This window comes from Lipotes vexillifer, unplaced genomic scaffold, assembly GCF_000442215.2.
Source record: "Lipotes vexillifer unplaced genomic scaffold, Lipotes_vexillifer_v1.1 scaffold1143, whole genome shotgun sequence".
Lineage (NCBI taxonomy): Eukaryota > Metazoa > Chordata > Mammalia > Artiodactyla > Lipotidae > Lipotes > Lipotes vexillifer.
In genome coordinates this window covers 1,015,753-1,032,697 of record NW_006770581.1, presented here as the reverse complement: position 1 = coordinate 1,032,697, position 16,945 = coordinate 1,015,753, and the positions used below count along the sequence as shown (strand labels likewise).

At 43.1% G+C, this 16,945-nt stretch overlaps 1 protein-coding gene across 1 annotated transcript in view; it reads left to right on the top strand.

The window, feature by feature from the left end:
• The window catches only part of ERCC6 (ERCC excision repair 6, chromatin remodeling factor), a 69,184-nt gene that overhangs the window by 44,754 nt on the left and 7,485 nt on the right, over positions 1-16,945 (top strand). The window contains exons 8-13 of the mRNA XM_007446238.1: positions 5,552-5,722; positions 6,420-6,596; positions 11,545-11,661; positions 13,380-13,475; positions 15,723-15,938; positions 16,407-16,517. Coding sequence (XP_007446300.1) covers positions 5,552-5,722; positions 6,420-6,596; positions 11,545-11,661; positions 13,380-13,475; positions 15,723-15,938; positions 16,407-16,517 — 888 coding nt within the window. The remainder of the gene's footprint in view (positions 1-5,551; positions 5,723-6,419; positions 6,597-11,544; positions 11,662-13,379; positions 13,476-15,722; positions 15,939-16,406; positions 16,518-16,945) is intronic.

Below are 16,945 nucleotides of genomic sequence, written 5' to 3'. Positions count from 1 at the left end.
TCCTGTGTGTCGGTGTGCTGTCGTTCCACTCCCTACCTGCTTCAGGACTTCTGGCAGCCACTGCTGTCCCAGGAGGAGGAAGAGATGGGGATAGAGTTGGGATAGCTGCCTGCCCAGAATCTCAGTGGAAAATTCAGATGTGGAGGAGCTATTGAAATCAGCTCTGGCTTCTAAAAGTCTCAGGACTGGTGGGATGCGTTCGAGGTGGAACAGCGCATCTCTGGACAGCCTGCTTTTCTTCACTGGACACTAGCCACCGTGGCAGAGCCGGTGGTAGTGGAATAGCAGTGTAGTCAGGGAGAAGTGGGTAAGGTGAGGCATGGGAGAGTCTATACGTGTGTTTGTAAGGCTGTGAGCCTTGAGGTGTTTAGTGCTGCATTCATCATAAGGTAAAAAAAAAAAAAAGTCAAGAAATGATTAAATCAGGTGTGGCCCTATTGTGTAGGTGCAGAAAATCATGAATAGGAAGATGGCAAAACAGTAGTCATATTAATAATACAGCTCTCACCTGTTGAACCTTTACTAGTACCAGGTGTTATAGCTCTTAACTCTGAAGTTTTGAGTGTATTATGACATGAGAAAAGTTTCTCTTTTCCTCTTTCAGAATTTTCTTGGCCATTGTTACACCCTTTTATATTCTATTGAATTAAAAAATATTTTAACCCTTGTTTATTAAGATAATATTTTTTAAGATGTTGAATTTTATAAAATTTGTATGACTATGATTACATGAATTATTGTATTAGTTTTCCTAATATTTAGCTATTCTTCTATTTCTGTTGTGCCTTGTTAGCTTAATATAGTGCTAGATTTTATTTATAAAGTAATGAATCTCTAGTTGGGGAGTACACACACTGTGTGAGTATGTTGCTTCTGTCAGTTTTGAAAACAGGGTTTTGCTAGCCTTCTATCTTTTTCTGTATTTTGGAACCGTTTAAATAACAGGATTGATTTCTACTTCACTCGTAAAACCCTTTGGGTCTAGTAGACTTCTGGTGGGAAAAGCATAACATCCTTTTCAAGTCCTTCAGTAGTGGTCTGATTGGTTTGTCTCATTTTTCTTGGGTCCATTTTGGTAATGTTCACATTCTCTGTCAAAGTTCAGATTCTTTGGCATTGGATTGCACGTGGCATTGGCTAACATTTTGTGTTCTCTGCCTCTGTGGTGACTCCTTTAATGTTTTTCATGCTGCCCATCTGAGTCTGTTCTTCGGGCTGACTTTCCAGAGGTCTGTCTGTTTTTTGGTCTTTTCAAAGAGTTACTTAGTTTTTTTCTCTATCAATTCTACCAGGTTTTGTCCTTAAGCTTCACTGATTTTTGTTTTTATCTTACTGTCTCACTGTCTTTATTTAGCCAATTGTATTGGCTGCTTGGTTTGATTTCAGCCTCAGTAGGGTGTGGGGAATGAGTATCTTTTGTGTGGGTTAAGGCTCTGCTGAGAGCTATTAAAAGGAGCCCACTGATGGAGAGACTCAGATCCTTTGGATCCTAACTATAAACTTTTAGTTGCCTTTAGTCTTCCTCTGTCTCTTCTGACTGTCGAACTCTGAGAAGCTGTGGCTGTGTCCCCTGCCGGCTGTGGATGTGCTACTTTGCCAGCATAGCTCTAAGGGCTGTGCCTTGGGTTCTGGTGCAGTGCTCCGGGCAGGCAGGTAAAGGTCTGGCTCTTCTCTCTAGTGTGTTGTCTCCTTAAAATACAAAAAGAGAAGCCCTCCTTTTCCTGTTCACTTCTTGTTGTCTGATACTTGTATTTCTGATCCTGCCCTGTTTTTGTTTGCATTTCCTTGGGATATCTTTAATAGTTCCCGTACTCTTAACTCTCAGCACCAGTCTAGTTTGGGTCTCATCTCTTAAACACAAGGCCAGGTTTTGGCCGTACTTGCCTAGTGGAAAGGGTCACAGCTGACAGAGCACTGTCACATGGAGACCCTGACATAAATGTTAGGTCTGAAGCCAGCTGTCTTATTTTCTGTTTATTGTATTTTCTGCTTTTTATATTTTCTTAATTCTTTTTCTATTTCCTATTAGAAAATTTTCTATTCCTATATCTGTTTTTTTCCTGATAGTGGTTTCATAGTTCTACAGTCTGTTTCTTTTCTGGTATTTATGCTGAAGTAGCAACTATTAATCAATGAATGGGCTTAATTTTTTTTTTTTTTTGCCGTAAGCGGGCCTCTCACTGTTGTGGCCTCTCCTGTTGTGGAGCACAGGCTCCGGACGCGCAGGCGCAGCAGCCATGGCTCACGGGCCCAGCCGCTCCGCGGCATGTGGGATCTTCCCGGACCGGGGCACGAACCCGTGTCCCCTGCATCGGCAGGCGGACTCTCAACCGCTGTGCCACCAGGGAAGCCCTGGGCTTAAATTTTTTATGAATGCATTTCAGCGTGTTTTTCTGTCATGATAAAGAATTGAACAGTATTCATCACCTGTGCCCCATTCTACCATTGATAAGGTGGGACTTTTAGTACACTCTAATTTAGTACACTCTAATTAATTTCCCCTGTTCTCACTCTAGGTTTGTTAAATTAAACTGGAATTATAATCATGCAAAAATAGATCCCTTTTTATATTTTAGATAATTTCATAACAGTTTCATTAGTATTTAAAACAATGTTTTAATATTTACTTAATTATTATTTTGATAATTTTAGAATGGTAGGTATATTACATGTAATCTTCCCTTAAAAATATTTTCTTTTATAGTAAAGTAAGAGGCAGTGTTGCCTAATATTTAGTTAATATTAGCTTTGGAGTTGGCTGCTTTTTCAAATCCTACCACCACTTTACCAGCTCTGTGACCTGATAATATTATTTACTATCTCTAAGCCACAGTTTTCCCCTCTGTAAATTGGGGGTAAGGAACTCTGTCCTCTCTCAGAGTTGCTGTGAGCACTCAGTCTGTGATGAGCATGAGGCGGGGAGCTCTGCTGCCTGCTCTTGTGTGGAGTGTGGGGTCCTGAGCACCTTTCTTCTCCCACCAGGGAAAGGAGCTGCATTCTTTTAGTGACCGCACCCCTGCACCGGCTGGAGGTAGCATGCTGTTCATAGGCCATCGCTTGCTGGTTTATTTTCTGTCCTTGCCCAGCTAAAGGTGGAATTTATTATATTTTTCTGTCAAGCATGACTGCTAATTTGGATCAGTGCAGAATCCCAGGGTCTTTGCTTTCCCCCTAGAATTATGGAAAGATTTGCCCTTCGTTTTCTGACGTATTTAGTGTTGCAGAAAAGATACCCAGAGCAGGTAGTCTTTTTCCTTTGCAGGGAATCTTTTTTCAGTCTGTTTTGTTCTGACTAGAAGCTGCAGCATTTTCTCGTTTTCCCTTGTTTTTGGGATTCAGACATCTAATAGGTGTGTACCCAGGTGTATGGCTGTTTTGGTGTTTTTCTCTATAGACTCTAGGCTCTCAGAAGTTTTTTCTGTCATTTTTAAAATCACTTCTTTTATATCCTTTGTACTCTGTCCTTCTTGAATTCATGTTATACATCATCAGAGCTCCTGGATTTGTCTTTCTTGTCTCCTTGGCTTTTCTCTCATTTTCGTTCGTTTTTAAAAAAAACCGTTTTCCATCTACTGTGTTGTTTTCAGTTTAACAAGAATTGACACAAAGGATGTTTTGGAGAAATAAAAATTGGGTAAGTGTTTACATGTTATACCTTTTTCTGCTCTTCTTATGAGCCCTCCTCCCCCATAGTAGTGGACATACTAGTCAGTGTTTACGACTTACAGATTAATGAAACATAAACTTCCACTGCTGATAATGTATAATTCTGTTGTATGTATTATGTTTGTGTACATATTTATAAAGTGCCTTAGATTGTATCATGATTGAAAGGTTGATTTTTTAAAATTTTTAAACATTTTATTATATTTATTTTTCCTTCCAGTTTTATTGAGATATAATTGACGTACAGCACTGTAGAGTTTGAGGTGTATAGCATAATGATTTGAGATATATACACCATGAAATAATTATCACAGTAAGCTTAGCGAACGTTCATCCTCTCATATAGATACAAAATTAAAGAAATAGAAAAAAATTTCCTGTGATGAAAACTCTAGAATTTACTCTCAACTTTCATACCTAACATACAGGAGTATTAATTATATTTATCACGTTGTACATTACATCCCTAGTACTTAGCTTATAACTAGAAGTTTGTACCTTTGGATTGCCTTCATCCAGTTCCTCCTCCCTCCCATCTTCCACCTCTGGTAACCGCAACTATGATCTCTTTTTCTGAGTTTGTGTTTGAAGTATAATTAACCTATAATACTATGTTAATTCCTGTTACACAACATAGTAATTCAATATTTCTATAGGTTTCAAGATGATCTTCATGATAAGTCTAATTATTATATGTTACCATACAAAGACATTGCATATTTATTGACTACATTCCCCCGCACTGTACATTTCACCCTTGACTCATTTATTTTGCAACTGGAAGTTTGTACCGCTTAATCTCACTCACCTATTTCTTCCCTGCCCATCCCCTGTTTGTTCCTGGTACCTATGGCTATTTCTTTCTTTTCTTTTCTTTTTTTTTTAACATCTTTATTGGAGTATAATTGCTTTACGATAGTGTGTTAGTTTCTGCTGTATGACAGAGTGAATCAGCTGTACATATACATATATCCCCATATCTCCTCCCTCTTGCATCTCCCTCCCACATTCCCTATCCCACCCCTCTAGGTGGTCATAGAGCACCGAGCAGATCTCCCTGTGCTATGCGGCTGCTTCCCACTAGCTATCTATTTTACATTTGGTAGTGTATATATGTCCATGCCACTCTCTCACTTTGTCACAGCTTAACCTTCCCCCTCCCCATGCCCTCAAGTCCATGCTCTAGTAGGTCTGTGTCTTTATTCCCATCTTACCCCTAGGTTCTTCATGACCTTTTTTTTTTTCCCTTAGATTCCATATATGTGTGTTAGCATACAGTATTTGTTTTTCTCTTTCTGACTTACTTCACTCTGTATGACAGTCTCTAGGTCCATCCACCTCACTACAAATAACTCAGTTTCGTTTCTTTTTATGGCTGGGTAATATTCCATTGTATATATGTGCCACAGCTTCTTTATCCATTCATCTGTCGATGGACACTTAGGTCGCTTCCATGTCTTGGCTATTGTAAATAGTGCTGCAATGAACATTGTGGTACATGACTCGTTTTGAATTATGGTTTTCTCAGGGTATATGCCCAGTAGTGGGATTGCTGGGTCATATGGCAGTTCTATTTTTAGTTTTTTAAGGAACCTGCATACCGTTCTCCATAGTGGCTGTATCAATTTACATTCCCACCAACAGTGCAGGAGGGTTCCCTTTTCTCCACATGAAATGTTGATTTTATTTATATATTTTTTGGCCACGCCGCATGGCATGTGGGATTTTTGTTCCCCGACCAGGATTGAACCCATGCTCCTTGCATTGGAAGTGGGGAGTCTTAACCACTGGACCACCAGGGAAGTCCTTAGAAGGTTGATTTTAAGAGCCATCCTCATTTAACTTCTTATTTGAAACTGTCTTTACCATTTTGTCATCATTTTAGGAGAAACTAATTCGAGATATTGCTCATTGTCATGGGATTTTGATCACTTCTTACTCCTACGTTCGACTGATGCAAGATGATATTAGCAGGCATGACTGGCACTACGTGATCTTGGACGAAGGACACAAAATTCGGAATCCAAATGCTGCCATCACTCTTGCTTGCAAACAGGTGTGACCTTTAATAACATGGAGGGTTTCCAGGTGGATAATATTTAATTGAGAATAAACTGCTTTTAGTAACAGACTTATTTAATCTTTCCTTGTGCTTTTTTTTGTGTGTGTGGTACGTGGGCCCCTCACTGTTGTGGCCTCTCCCGTTGCGGAGCACAGGCTCCGGACGCGCAGGCTCAGCGGCCATGGCTCACGGGCCCAGCCGCTCCGCAGCATGTGGGATCTTCCCGGACCGGGGCACGAACCCGTGTCCCCTGCATCGGCAGGCGGACTCTCAACCGCTGCGCCACCAGGGAAGCCCTTTCCTTGTGCTTTTGCATAAGAAATTTGAAATACACATTTTGCCTTAATGCAAAACACTATTCATTCTTGCACTTAATCATGTTTTCTAAAATTCTAGTTGTTCACATTACTTAATGTCTCTTATAGGGATCAGTTGTTAGAATCTTCTTAAGCCAGATTCCACACTGCCATTGTCTATATATATATATATATATATATATATATATATATATATTTAATCTATGTGTAATTGAAGAATTAAAGTTTCATAAAATATCTGCGTTTTAGAGGAGACCAAAATAATATGTAGTTGTGTTAAATAATAAGATTGCATGGGAGTGTTTTGGGGTAGGGTTGGTGATCATCTGCTAAAAGGTGAATTTAACAGAAAAGTCCTTGCTTTCCCCAAACAGTTCCGCACCCCTCATCGCATCATCCTGTCTGGCTCACCGATGCAGAATAATCTCCGTGAGCTGTGGTCCCTCTTTGATTTCATCTTCCCGGGAAAGTTGGGCACGTTGCCTGTGTTTATGGAGCAGTTCTCAGTCCCCATCACCATGGGAGGGTATGCAAATGCCTCCCCAGTACAGGTAATGTATCAGGCAGGTGGCACTTCTGGTATTTTAATATTTAAAACGTTCCTACTAAATACTATACTTTGTAGCCGAGTCATTCAGAATGTAAGGGAAATGACCAAGCTTATAAATTGGTATCTGATAAAAACCACAAAATTATTTTTGCTTGATAGCGCATAATTTTCTAGATGAGTTTTAAAAAAATCATTTAAAATATTCAAGAGCAGTCAGAAATTATGAGATAAGAGTGAGTCACTTCTGGACAGCATGTAATAGTGCAAATTGGGTAGTGCATCTTATAAAGTACTTTACAAGCTTAGCAAAGGTGACACCAGGGAAGACTTAACAAGACGTATACCCTTTAACCTGATCCTGGGAGAACAGGTTGGGAAAAGTGGGACATTCTAGGTTAGAGCAGCAGTATGAACACAGCCACTCTGTGTGACCACGAGCAGTGAAGAGACACGCTTGACTGGACTGGAGATGCTTTTGGGGGAGTTGCAGGAAAGCTGTGGATGCTGGCAGTGGGGGCCTTGAAGGGAGGCAGGAGCGCTTAAGCAGGGAAGAGCCACTGAAGGTGTTTGAGCAGGAGGCTGGGAGCAGGCTGTTCTTGGACGGTTACTCAGGCTACAGGTAGTTGTGGGAGGGAGGCTGGCATTGGGGGACCTGTAGGAATTGTTGGGGGTGAGGGTGATGAGAGCCTGCACCTGGATGTGGGTGATGGTCCTGAGAAAGCAGGTCCAGAGCAAGAGTCCCAAGTGGTGTTTTCTAGGCAGAACAAACAAGATGTGGAGGTTGATAAGATAAAGGAAATTGGTGAGGGAGTGGTGAGCTTGCTGCAGCTGACCCCTGAGGTTTCAGGCCTGGTGACTGGTAGAGTGGGGTTGTCACAGGCAGGAACGTTAGGAGGTGAGGCCAACTGGAGGGCGGTTTATGGCATTTGGGGGCAGGCTCCAGCCTCCATGAGAGGCTGGGTCTCTGCACAGCTCTCAGGTGGGGGCCTGTACCAGCCAGGTTATGACTGAGCCAGAAATAAAATACATAACTAGAAAAAGAATTTTAGACCTTTAAGATTAGAGGACTGTCAAAAACCATTTTAATACCTTTAAAATTTTGAGATTGAATGATTTTTGATTTTTAATTAACTTTTACGGGAGCTCTCTTCCTCCACTGAATCCCCGTTATCCTTCATGTATCCTGTTCTTTTTTTTTTTTTAACTCTTTATTTTGGAATAATTTCAAACTTAACAGAAAGTTGCAAGAATTGTAAAAATAGCTCCTAGATTCCCTAATGGTTAGCATTTTGCTAACATTTTGCCATATTTGCTTTATCTTTCCTTCCCTCCCTCCTTCCCTACCTGTCTCTGTCTCTGTCTCTGTCTCTCTCTCACCCCCCCTGTGTCCCCCCCCCCCCCCCCCCGTGTATACACACACACACACAAATTTATACTTTTTTTTTCTGAATCATCTGAGTAAATTGTAGACACGATGCCCCTTTTCTCCAAATCCTTTAGTGTATATTTCCTAAGAACAGGGATGTTGTCTTTTTTTTTTTTTCTTGCGTTATGCGGGCCTCTCACTGTCGTGGCCTCTCCCATTTGCGGAGCACAGGCTCCGGACGCGCAGGCTCAGCGGCCATGGCTCACGGGCCCAGCCGCTCCGCGGCATGTGGGATCCTCCCGAAACGGGGCACGAACCCGCGTCCCCTGCATCGGCAGGCGGACTCTCAACCACTGCGCCACCAGGGAAGCCCAGGGATGTTGTCTTACATAACCATGGTATAAACATCAAAATCAGGAGAAAACGTAACATTGATGTAATTCTGTTATCTAATCTATTTGTCATGCACATTGTGCCAGTTGTTCCAGTAATTTCCGTGTCTGTTTAGTCTCCTTTAATCTGAAGCTGTTTCTCTGATCTTTCTTTTGCCTTCATGACTTGACATTTTTGAAGACTGCAGGCCTATTATTTCATAGAATGTGCCTCACCTTGGGTTTGTTTTCCATTCTTTGTGATTGGAATCAGCTTATGCCTTTTGAACAGGGGTACACAGAAGTGACCTCTCAGTGCTTTACTCGTATCTGGAGGCACATGCTGTTGGTTTGTCCCTTCGTCGGTGGTGGTCTGATTACTGGGCAAGGTGTTGTGTGTCAGATTTCTAAACTCTTTGAAGCTACCACTTCTCCTTTATAATTAGTAAGTCATTTATGGGGTATACTTTGAGGCGGTGCAAATATGGTCTGTTTCTTCCTTGAAGTCCTCGTTTCAGAAGTTTGTGCACTTACCTTTTTTCCGTTTTTAGACTGTAAAGTCCTTGGGAGCAGAGGTACTGCTTTTATTTGCTCCTTTTTTTTTTTTTTTTTTTGGTACACGGGCCTCTTACTGTTGTGGCTTCTCCCGTTGTGACCTCTCCCATTGCGGAGCACAGGCTCCAGACGCGCAAGCTCAGCGGCCATGGCTCACGGGCCCAGCCGCTCCGCAGCATGTGGGATCTTCCCGGACCGGGGCACGAACCCGTGTCCCCTGCATCGGCAGGCAGACTCTCTACCACTGCGCCACCAGGGAAGCCCTGTTTGCTCCTTTTTGTTTTAAGTCCATAGTTGCCATGAAATAGTGAATCCCAAGAAGATAGTCTGTCAGCAGATATTTTGTGTGTCAGGCTGGGGCTAAAATGATGGGAAACGGCTGACAATCAGAGCCTTCCCTTGAATAGCATTCCTGGTCCAGTGGAGAGTGTGCAGGGGGGAAAGTGGTAAACACATGATCACGGTATAGGGTAATGAAGACTGTGCTCAGGGGAGATAGCCAATAGCAGAGCTTGTGGGAGTCAAGGCAGGCTTTCTGGGTGGGGATGATCAGGATCTAAAAGGCTGAGGAAGGTGAGGGGGAAGAACATTAACTACCCAAAACAGGGACTGCCCCTTGGATTTGTACATTGAGCCTGTGCAGGGGATTTTAGAACTGAAAAGAGCCCGAGGAGTCACCTAGTTGAGCCTCCTCATTTCATGCTCAAGGTTATTATTGAGACTGAGCGTTTTGGTGACTTGCCTAAGGTGACTAGGCTCTGGGAGAGGCAGAACTGGGGAGGAGTTATCACTCTGCCTCCTCAGGAAGCGGAAGGAAGCATGAGCGGGCTCAGCAAGGTGTCCATTTTCCATAGCAGTGGGGAGGTGGAGTGACGAAGGAACACAGTTGGATCCCCACTGTGCGTTTTTACTCACAGAGAGGCAGACACAAGAAGCAGAAGGGAATTCAATATAGAATTGGCTCGAAAGTTGGACTGGAGAATGTGGCATGACGTCAAAGCTAAAATACGGTTTCTTGGTCTTCCCTGCTCTCACATCCCCACCCCAGTTTAGAGCTTAAGATCATCCTCTGGGGAGAGTGGGGTGTGAGAAACAGACCCGTCCCCAGCCACTCTGATCTCCAACCCTTGCAAGTTCAGCACAAGTGGGCTGGGGGTGGCGGACTTTCCAGAAGGGTAGACGGGCAGGAGAGAGCGAGCTGCCAGGCCACTCACCAGCCCAGCCCTGGGTTTCCAGCGCCATCAACATTTCACTCATTCTTCGAGAGGAGAGAAATGGAGGTAGACGTGAGCATGTGGGCAGAGTTTCCTTAACACGCTGTATATATTTTTAGGAAGATTTTAAATAATGTACTTGCTTCCTTGGTAGGACTGCAATGTCTTGTTAAAATTTGGAATTTATCTCAGCATTAGAAGCCATAAAATGTACCTGATTATCATCTTCAGGTAATTTTTTATCAATGTCTGAATGATACATTTACAGGGTTACCTGTAACCAGAAGTTGTTGATGAATGGAGTTTCTTTGTTATTGTCTGCTGGTCCACGTAAAACTGTTTTTTTGTTTTTTTGTCTTTTTTTTTGTGGTACGCGGGCCTCTCACTGCTGTGGCCTCCCCCGTAGCGGAGCACAGGCTCCGGACGCACAGGCCCAGCGGCCATGGCTCACGGGCCTAACCACTCCGCGGCATGTGGGATCTTCCCGGACCGGGGCATGAACCCGTGTCCCCTGCATCGGCAGGCAGACTCTCAACCACTGCGCCACCAGGGAAGCCCAACCATGTTAATTTTTTAACGTGAATTTTTCTGTGTTTATTCAAGCTCTTTTAATTATTCATTTTGCTGATAACTTTCTTAAATTTAAGCTTTGGTTGGAAATTTTCTTGTTCCATTAAATAGTATTTACTAGGTTGTTAAGCCTATTTAGATTTTTTTCAAAGTATCAATAATTTATTGAATTCTTTGTTTGCCTTTAAGTGAATTGCAGAGAGAGTGGTTTCCTGCACTGTGGGTCTTTGTTTTTCTCTGGACAGTTAATACCCATCTCATGTGGCTGTGCTCCATTACAGAGCCATATGCTCCATTTTAGGCTGGAGTGACCTTTCATTTCTGGGATCATAGGGCTTTTCTTGAACTTACTCTCTGAGTCTCCTGTGGGCAGTAATCTCTGCTTATTTGCTGTTCCCCTTGCTGCAGCGTTTCCCTGAGTTAGTGTTTGATCTTCAGTCTTGCGGAGTAGCAGTTCCTTTGTGGCTATTGGAGAGTACAAGCTTATAAACTGAGATTTGTTTGAAAGCAGTTTTTTTCCCTAGAGGGGGTCAAGCACTGAATAAATCTCCACTTTAGGGTTTAACTATGTAATAATAATTAAACAGAGGTGGAACAGGGCACAAAATTACCAGTTGTTCTTTCGTACATTTTGGTTAATGAGAAGTTTTGTTTTGTTTTTTTATTGATGATATTATTATGAAAGCTACTGCGTCCTGGAGTATATGGAACTTAAATTTTTGCAAACCATTTTCCTACTGTTTCCAACAATTTTGTACAACCATTGGTCATTCTTTTAAAAAAATTTTTTTAAGCATTGGAATCAATTGAGAGGTAAGAACAAATGCATTCCTTAGATATACAGTAATTGTTTCCCCTTTTCTCTTATTAAAGGTTAAAACTGCTTATAAGTGTGCATGTGTTCTACGAGATACCATAAATCCATACCTACTGCGGAGAATGAAGTCGGATGTCAAAATGAGCCTTTCTTTGCCAGATAAAAATGAACAGGTCTGTAAATACAACAATTATCAAAACATTCCTAAAGCACAGGTGTACTTGGCATTCACCCTGCTTTTCACACACAGAATAGGTGAGGCTAACAGGTGTGGTCTCTGGTGCTGTGGGGCAGGCTAGTCTACAACTGAATATACCTGCCTACGACAGGTGAGCCTGCTGGGCTCAGGAGTGACTGGAGGGCGCGGAAGTGGAGGTGGTCATTTTGCGCATCCTTTCAGGGAGTTTTCCCCCTCAGTTTTTTTTTTAATATATTTATTTAATTAATTAATTTTTGGCTGCGTTGGGTCTTTGTTGCTGTGCACGGGCTTTCTCTAGCTGCGGCGAATGGGGGCTACTCCTAGTTGCGGTGCAAGGGCTTCTCATCACGGTGGCTTCCCTTGTTGTGGAGCACGGGCTCTAGGCACGCGGGCTTCAGTAGTTGTGGCTTACGGGCTCTAGAGCGCAGGCTCAGTAGTTGTGGTGCACAGGCTTAGTTGCTCCGTGGCATGTGGGATCTTTCCGGACCACAGATCGAACCCATGTCCCCTGCATTGGCAGGCGGATTCTTAACCACTGTGCCACCAGGGAAGCATCCCCCTCAGTTTTTGGAGCATCTAAGGTGTCGAGCACTGATCTGAGGAAGATGAGTGGGTTTTCAGATCTGGTGCAAAGATGAAAGGGTTGTCCTGGATCCCTTGTAGGGACCTACTGGTCTGAGAATAAAGGAGAACAACTAGGTGTGACAGGTGAAGGAGTGGATACATTTTACAGAGTGAAACTTAGGAAGTCAGGCCTGATAGCTTCAGTTTCTATTTCTGTGTTTTTGTTTTTGATGTTTTTAGGTAGAGGTTGAGACACAGGTGGTGGGTGGGTGGCTTGGGGAGAGTGAGGAGTGTTGTCCCCGCTGTCTGGCTGTGAGCAGGTGCTGAGCAGGGGGTCCTCTCTAGGACGCCGCCCTGGTGCGGCTGTGCCCAGCGGCTCTCAGCACTTACCAGAAAGGAGTGGAGAAGGCAGGCAGTTGAGTCCCTCTTCGTTAGGAAGTTTGCAGGGCAGATGCAGTGGGTGGCAGAGGGGTAGCTGAAGGAAGATACCGTGGGTTTGTGACCCGCCTAGGAACACAGGCCGTGAAATGGTGGCATGGCAGTGGTCTTGGAGCAGGAGAGGAGGGTTGAGAGGCAGAATGTCGGGGGGTGAGGGGAATGTGGGGGCGTGGATTAGTAGGTGCTGTTGGGCTGGCAGGGTAAGGGGTTGTCAGAAGTGAGTCTGGTAAACTTGGGGATGGCTTAGAACTCCAGGAAAGGGAGGGCGTGTACCCGGCAAGGCTAAGGTCCCTGGTCAGGTTTGCTGAAGTGAAGTGTGGGTTGAGGGGCTTGCGAGCTGAGATGGTCTGAGCACTCGGAGGCTGGGATGGAGGAAGCGCTGTGCACCTGGTCCTGAACTTCCCCATGAGCAGGAAGCCAGGCTTCAGGGGCTCCTGGGATAGTGGGGTGGGGACCAAATGGCACGGGGACCAAAAAGTGGATGGAAGGCAGACACGGAGGGGGCTCTTGAGAGGAGGGAGCTCTTCTTTGCTCAGCTCTGAGAGGTGGCTTCTTTTTGTTTTGTTTTTATTAAAAGGTATGCTGAAAATTACATACATCGTGCTCTTTTGATTAGTAAATTTTGTTAATATTTTAGTTATTTTGTTTTGTTAAGTTTTATCTTTCAGCTCTGTTTCTTTCTCCCCTTAGGTATTATTTTGCCGTCTTACAGATGAGCAACATAAAGTCTACCAAAATTTCATTGATTCCAAAGAAGTTTACAGAATTCTCAATGGAGAGATGCAGGTCAGCCAAATAATAGAAGCTGGAGAAAGAACTGTGGACCAAGGAAAGTGGGGGAGGAAGGGAAACTAGTACTAGTCAAGGATTCACTATTATTACCCTCTTGAAAATATTTGGGTGTGAACCTTCCCTTCATCTGAAGCCCTTCCAGAAGAGAACACACAGTTTGAGCACGCTCCCTTTTTATCTGTACTGCAGCACTGTTACACTTGAACCCAGCACTGCATGGTCTAGTGGAAGAATGCACTAGACAACAGGGTGTGTAATGGTGGGTCCCACAGGGATTGCTGTTCCTCTGTAGCATGTCGGGAGCAGCCCCGGACTGCTGGGCTGCACAGAGGAAGGATTACTGTTATACATTTTTGTATAAGTAATGACATTTTAGTTATTGGCCATATTCAGCAATATATGTGGGTAAACGTCTCTTCATTCAGCACATGTAGTAAGTTTATCATCAGCTTTAGTCAAAAGCTTCATGTAAACTCAACTTCTTTGTGCTTCAGTATCTTGAAGCGTGAATTGTATTTTTATTTGACATGTAAGACTTCCTTAGTCCTTGGTCCATCCTCGTTGGAGGTACAGCTGAGCAGTGTGGGATGCTCGGAAATACACTTTCCTGCCTCCTGCATGGAGCCAGATAGAGATGAGTGTGGGTGACAAGGCTGCCTGTGTTCCGTAGTATCTACATGTTTTTCCCTCCAGATTAAGGCATTTTCGTTCTTTTACCCAGCTCTTACTATTTATTTCATCTGTCATTGGCATCTCTAGGAGGTTTTTAAATCATTCACATTTATTCATCTCTCCTGTATCTCCCCTTAACTTATCTTCACGTGTCTCCAAGTTGTGAAGCTAGGTGGTCTAGATCAGCACTGTCCAGTAGATAGAGAACGCAAGCCACATGTGTGATTTTAACTTTTCTAGTATTCACATTAAAAAAGATTAAAAAGCAAAACAGGTGAGATCAACTTTGATAATATATTTTATTTAGCCTGATGTATCTAAAATATTTTAATATGTAATCAAAATTTTTAAACTACTGAGATATTTTACTCTTTTTTGTGCTAAGTCTTCAAAATTGGGTATTTTACATTGGTAACACATCTCAATTTGGACTACACACTTCACGTGCTCAGTGGCCACACATGGCTCGTGACTGCTGTGTTGGACAGCAGAGATCTCCAGGAAGAAAGACAAGTAACAGATGACTCTGGCGAGTGGTGATGGGGTTCCTGCTTTGTTCAGATCGTTTATTGTTTATTTGTTTAACGCTTACTAGTTAAAACTACCATACTCTTTGATTTTTGGCTTAATTTATGATTTATCTTTTTCCACTTGAGTTTTTATACTGCTGAGTGTGACTTGAGTCAGGGGTGAAACCTGTGAAAGATTCCCTCTTGTTGGGGCGGGTGGGGGGGCTCTCTCACTTTGGGTCTCCAAGCCCTTCTGCTGAGTGAAAAGTCCCGCACGTCATTCCCATCCGTGGATTTTCCACGTAGGTATGTTTTCTGATAAACTAATGTAAAGGTAAAGGGAATTTCAACCTCTGACTCTCATGTTAAAATACAGAACTTCTAGTGAGGTACTTAGGAGTATAATGTTTAAATGCATTTGTTTGTAAAATAGATAGCTAGTGGGAAGCAGTCGCATAGCACAGGGAGATCAGCTCGGTGCTTTGTGACCAGCTAGAGGGGTGGGATAGGGACGGTGGGAGGGAGGGAGACGCAAGAGGGAAGAGATATGGGGATATATATATATATGTATAGCTGATTCACTTTGTTTTAAAGCAGAAACTAACACACCACTGTAAAGCAATTATACTCCAGTAAAAATGTTTTAAAAAATAATAAATGCATTTGTTAAGTTACATGATAGATTTCCCTGAATTTTAGATGGGCATGATGTTTCTTATTTATATTTAAAAGGTGTGTCAGTTTTTTATTTACTGTGAACTGCATACTTTTTTTTCTAGAGGGAAAATAAATCATCAGCAGTTGAATGTGACCCTGGTGGATATGTTTGGTCCAAAAGGATTTTTTTTTGTTTTTAGAGAACTTGCCCTATCAGGAAAAGATGTGTAAAGGTTGATTTCTTCCAGCTCCTAATATGCTGTGATTAGGGAGGAAACTAAGAAGCTGGTGACGAATTACTTTTTAATCTGTTACATATCAAACAGCCTCCTTCCTTTCCTTCCGGAGTGAATAGTATTTTACGTGGGGTAATCTGAGTGCACGTAATTCTTTTGTACCATAGGTTTTCTCTGGACTTGTAGCCCTAAGAAAAATCTGCAACCACCCTGATCTCTTTTCTGGAGGCCCCAAGAATCTTAAAGGTATTCCAGATGAGGAACTAGGGGAAGATCAGTTTGGACACTGGAAACGTTCTGGGAAAATGATAGTCGTTGAGTCCTTGTTGAAAATATGGCACAAGCAGGGCCAACGAGTATTGCTGTTTTCTCAGTCCAGACAGGTGAGTATACAAACCTCATGCAAGAAACAAGTTGGTTCTTTATGACTCACAACCATTATTCAAAAAATGAGGTATTGTCTCAAATACTGATTCCAAAAGCAGATCCACCCATTGACCCTGAAGTGGCAGCCTGCAAAGCTCTTTGGGAGATGGGATCTTTCTCTAGAGTTGGTGCCCAGAAGTCGGCTTTTTAAAAAAGGTTTATTACCATGTGATTCTGGGGTGCAGGTGAGTTTGGGTCTGAACTCAAATAAATGCTGTGCTGATTACAAAACTTGTAAGAATTAACAGTATGGAATACCAAAAATATTCTTGCAGTAATTATATTTATCTTCCTCGAATCAGGAAACCCCTTTTAATATAAGCCTTTTGGGAAGGATGTGACTCTTTACACAAATGTGGAGTACTCACTGGAGGTGTACATTTGATTTTTAAACTCTTACATCCTCCACCCCTTCTCCCAAACAGATGTTGGACATATTTGAAGTATTCCTTAGGGCCCAAAAGTATTCCTATCTCAAGATGGATGGCACCACTGCGATAGCTTCAAGACAACCACTGATTACAAGATACAATGAGGTAACAAGTGAACAGAACAATGAAGTCACATGGTGCTACTTTGTTCAGAGGGGAAAGAAGGAGAGGTCTGCACCCACAGTGCCTACATCTGGGATTGGGCAGTGGGTGCTTTTAACTCAGTGCATTTCTGGATTATTGGGATGTGTTGTGTTTAAACAGAGAATGAGTATTCCTTCTTGAAAACCCGGGTTTAAATATTGCTAATATAATTGATATTAAAAGTAGAAGCTGTGGGCTTCCCTGGTGGTGCAGTGGTTGGGAGCCCGCCTGCCGATGCGGGGGACACGGGTTCGTGCCCCGGTCTGGGAGGATCCCACGTGCCGCGGAGCGGCTGGGCCCGTGGGCCACGGCCGCTGAGCCTGCGCGTCCGGAGCCTGTGCTCTGCAGCGGGAGAGGCCACAGTAGTGAGAGGCCCGCGTACCGCAAAA